This window comes from Seriola lalandi, unplaced genomic scaffold, assembly GCF_002814215.2.
Source record: "Seriola lalandi dorsalis isolate HSWRI2012SDOR001 ecotype SW California unplaced genomic scaffold, Sedor1 jcf7180001963372, whole genome shotgun sequence".
NCBI lineage: Eukaryota > Metazoa > Chordata > Actinopteri > Carangiformes > Carangidae > Seriola > Seriola lalandi.
Window position 1 is genome coordinate 1 of NW_019434040.1, and position 1,656 is coordinate 1,656.

Consider the following 1,656-nt stretch of genomic DNA (forward strand, 5'->3'; position numbering starts at 1 on the left):
TTCTATGACTGTATAATAGTGTAGAGGCTATGTTATTGTGAAAAACTGCTCTGACATGTGATCAGCTGACTGGCCTGTACTTCTGTGGTTTGCAGATGAAATAATTTGGCCTGAAGGAGACGATGCTTTACCTGCTGACGCCCAAGACGTGATCACCCGCCTGCTGAGACAGAGTCCCCTAGACCGACTGGGAACTGGTACTGCTGAGTTTACTACAGATCAACTTCTATTAAACTTTATAAAGAGAACAATTGAAAATGACACAAGTTGAATAAAAATGAGAAGTAACGATATTTGATGAAGTAAAGTGGAGACAAATGGTAAACATCTATCAGAAGACATTTTTAAAAATCCACTTCACTGAACTTGATCCAGTGTTTAACTGGCCGTGAAAACTGTGTGGTTGTAGGCGGAGCCTCAGAGGTCAAACAGCACCCTTTCTTCCTGGGTTTGGACTGGAATGGACTCCTGCGGCAGAAAGCTGAATTCATCCCTCAGCTGGACGCAGAGGATGACACCAGCTACTTCGACAGTAGGTCACAGTTGAGAGTATATACAATGTCACATCCTGACTTCAGGCCCAAAGAGCAGCTTTTCCCTGGCATTCACAACACATACAGCACAAATCAAAGCGCGGCAGTTCTGGTGGCTGTTAAAAACAGGACCTCTCACGATATAAGACATCTGCTGTTTGATATTATTGATGTACAATGACTGACAAAGAAAACCACTACAGACTGGGTTCTCCGTAGTTCTTTCAAAATAGAAACCTTTTTGTGTGAATTTCTATGAAAATTGGAGTGTCATTTTCTGTTTCTGTCTTCAGCTCGATCAGAACGCTATCATCATATGGCGTCTGACGAGGATGAGGAAACCAATGATGAAGAGTCTTCCTTGGAAATCAGACAGTTTGCTTCCTGGTCGCATCGCTTCAGCAAGGTAAAGACTGCACCTGTTGGAAGACAAGAACTTTGGAGGTTGAAAAAGTCCAAATGGGTACAAAAGAAGCTTCAGCATTAATTCTATGGATATTTACAATGTTTATTTAAATATTCCAATATTCATATTTAAAAGAAATATGCTATGACAGACTTGGGTAAAATGTGACAATTATCAGGCCACCCCTCTGTGTTATGCATCATTTATAAGTGTTAGTCATCAAAAGGGCTCAGTGTGTGGAAAAAATCCATGTAAAATTAATCAGTGTAGAAGATGAAATCATCAAGTGAAATCAAATGACTTGTGATAACAAATTAGAATGAAGGACAAGCATGAAATAATGCATGATCTCTATTTCACAATCTCAGGTTTACAGCAGCACAGAACATCTGGCGACACCTTCCAACCTGAGTTTCTCCTCCGACCGCAGCCACAGTGAGGACAAAGAAGACCGCGGGGACATGGGAGGACTTAGTCTCTCCCCAAGCCCAGCAGAGGGCAGTGTGGAGCGCAGACACGCTGGACGCATGGCCAGGTTGGCACAAGTATATATATGTCATACTGTGTGTCATAACCGCCTCTTATTCCTCTTTTCTTCTTTTCTTTAGTTCTTCTAGTTCACGTTAAAGTTTTTTGTTGATTTCTTTTTTTTTTTTCTTACTCAGCACTTTGTTGCTAGGTTACCTGTGAAATGCTGCCAAAAGAAATTATTGGATC

The 1,656-nt window shown here is 41.2% G+C and overlaps 1 protein-coding gene across 1 annotated transcript; it reads left to right on the forward strand.

Moving 5' to 3' along the window:
- Positions 1-95: 95 nt before the first annotated feature.
- On the forward strand, positions 96-1,474 carry LOC111645958 (microtubule-associated serine/threonine-protein kinase 3-like; the record flags this gene model as incomplete). The annotated part of the gene is made up of 4 exons (XM_023395343.1): positions 96-197; positions 410-532; positions 827-939; positions 1,308-1,474. Coding segments are annotated over 4 exons (505 nt in total), but the record flags the coding sequence as incomplete, so codon positions are not given.
- Positions 1,475-1,656: the final 182 nt, after the last annotated feature.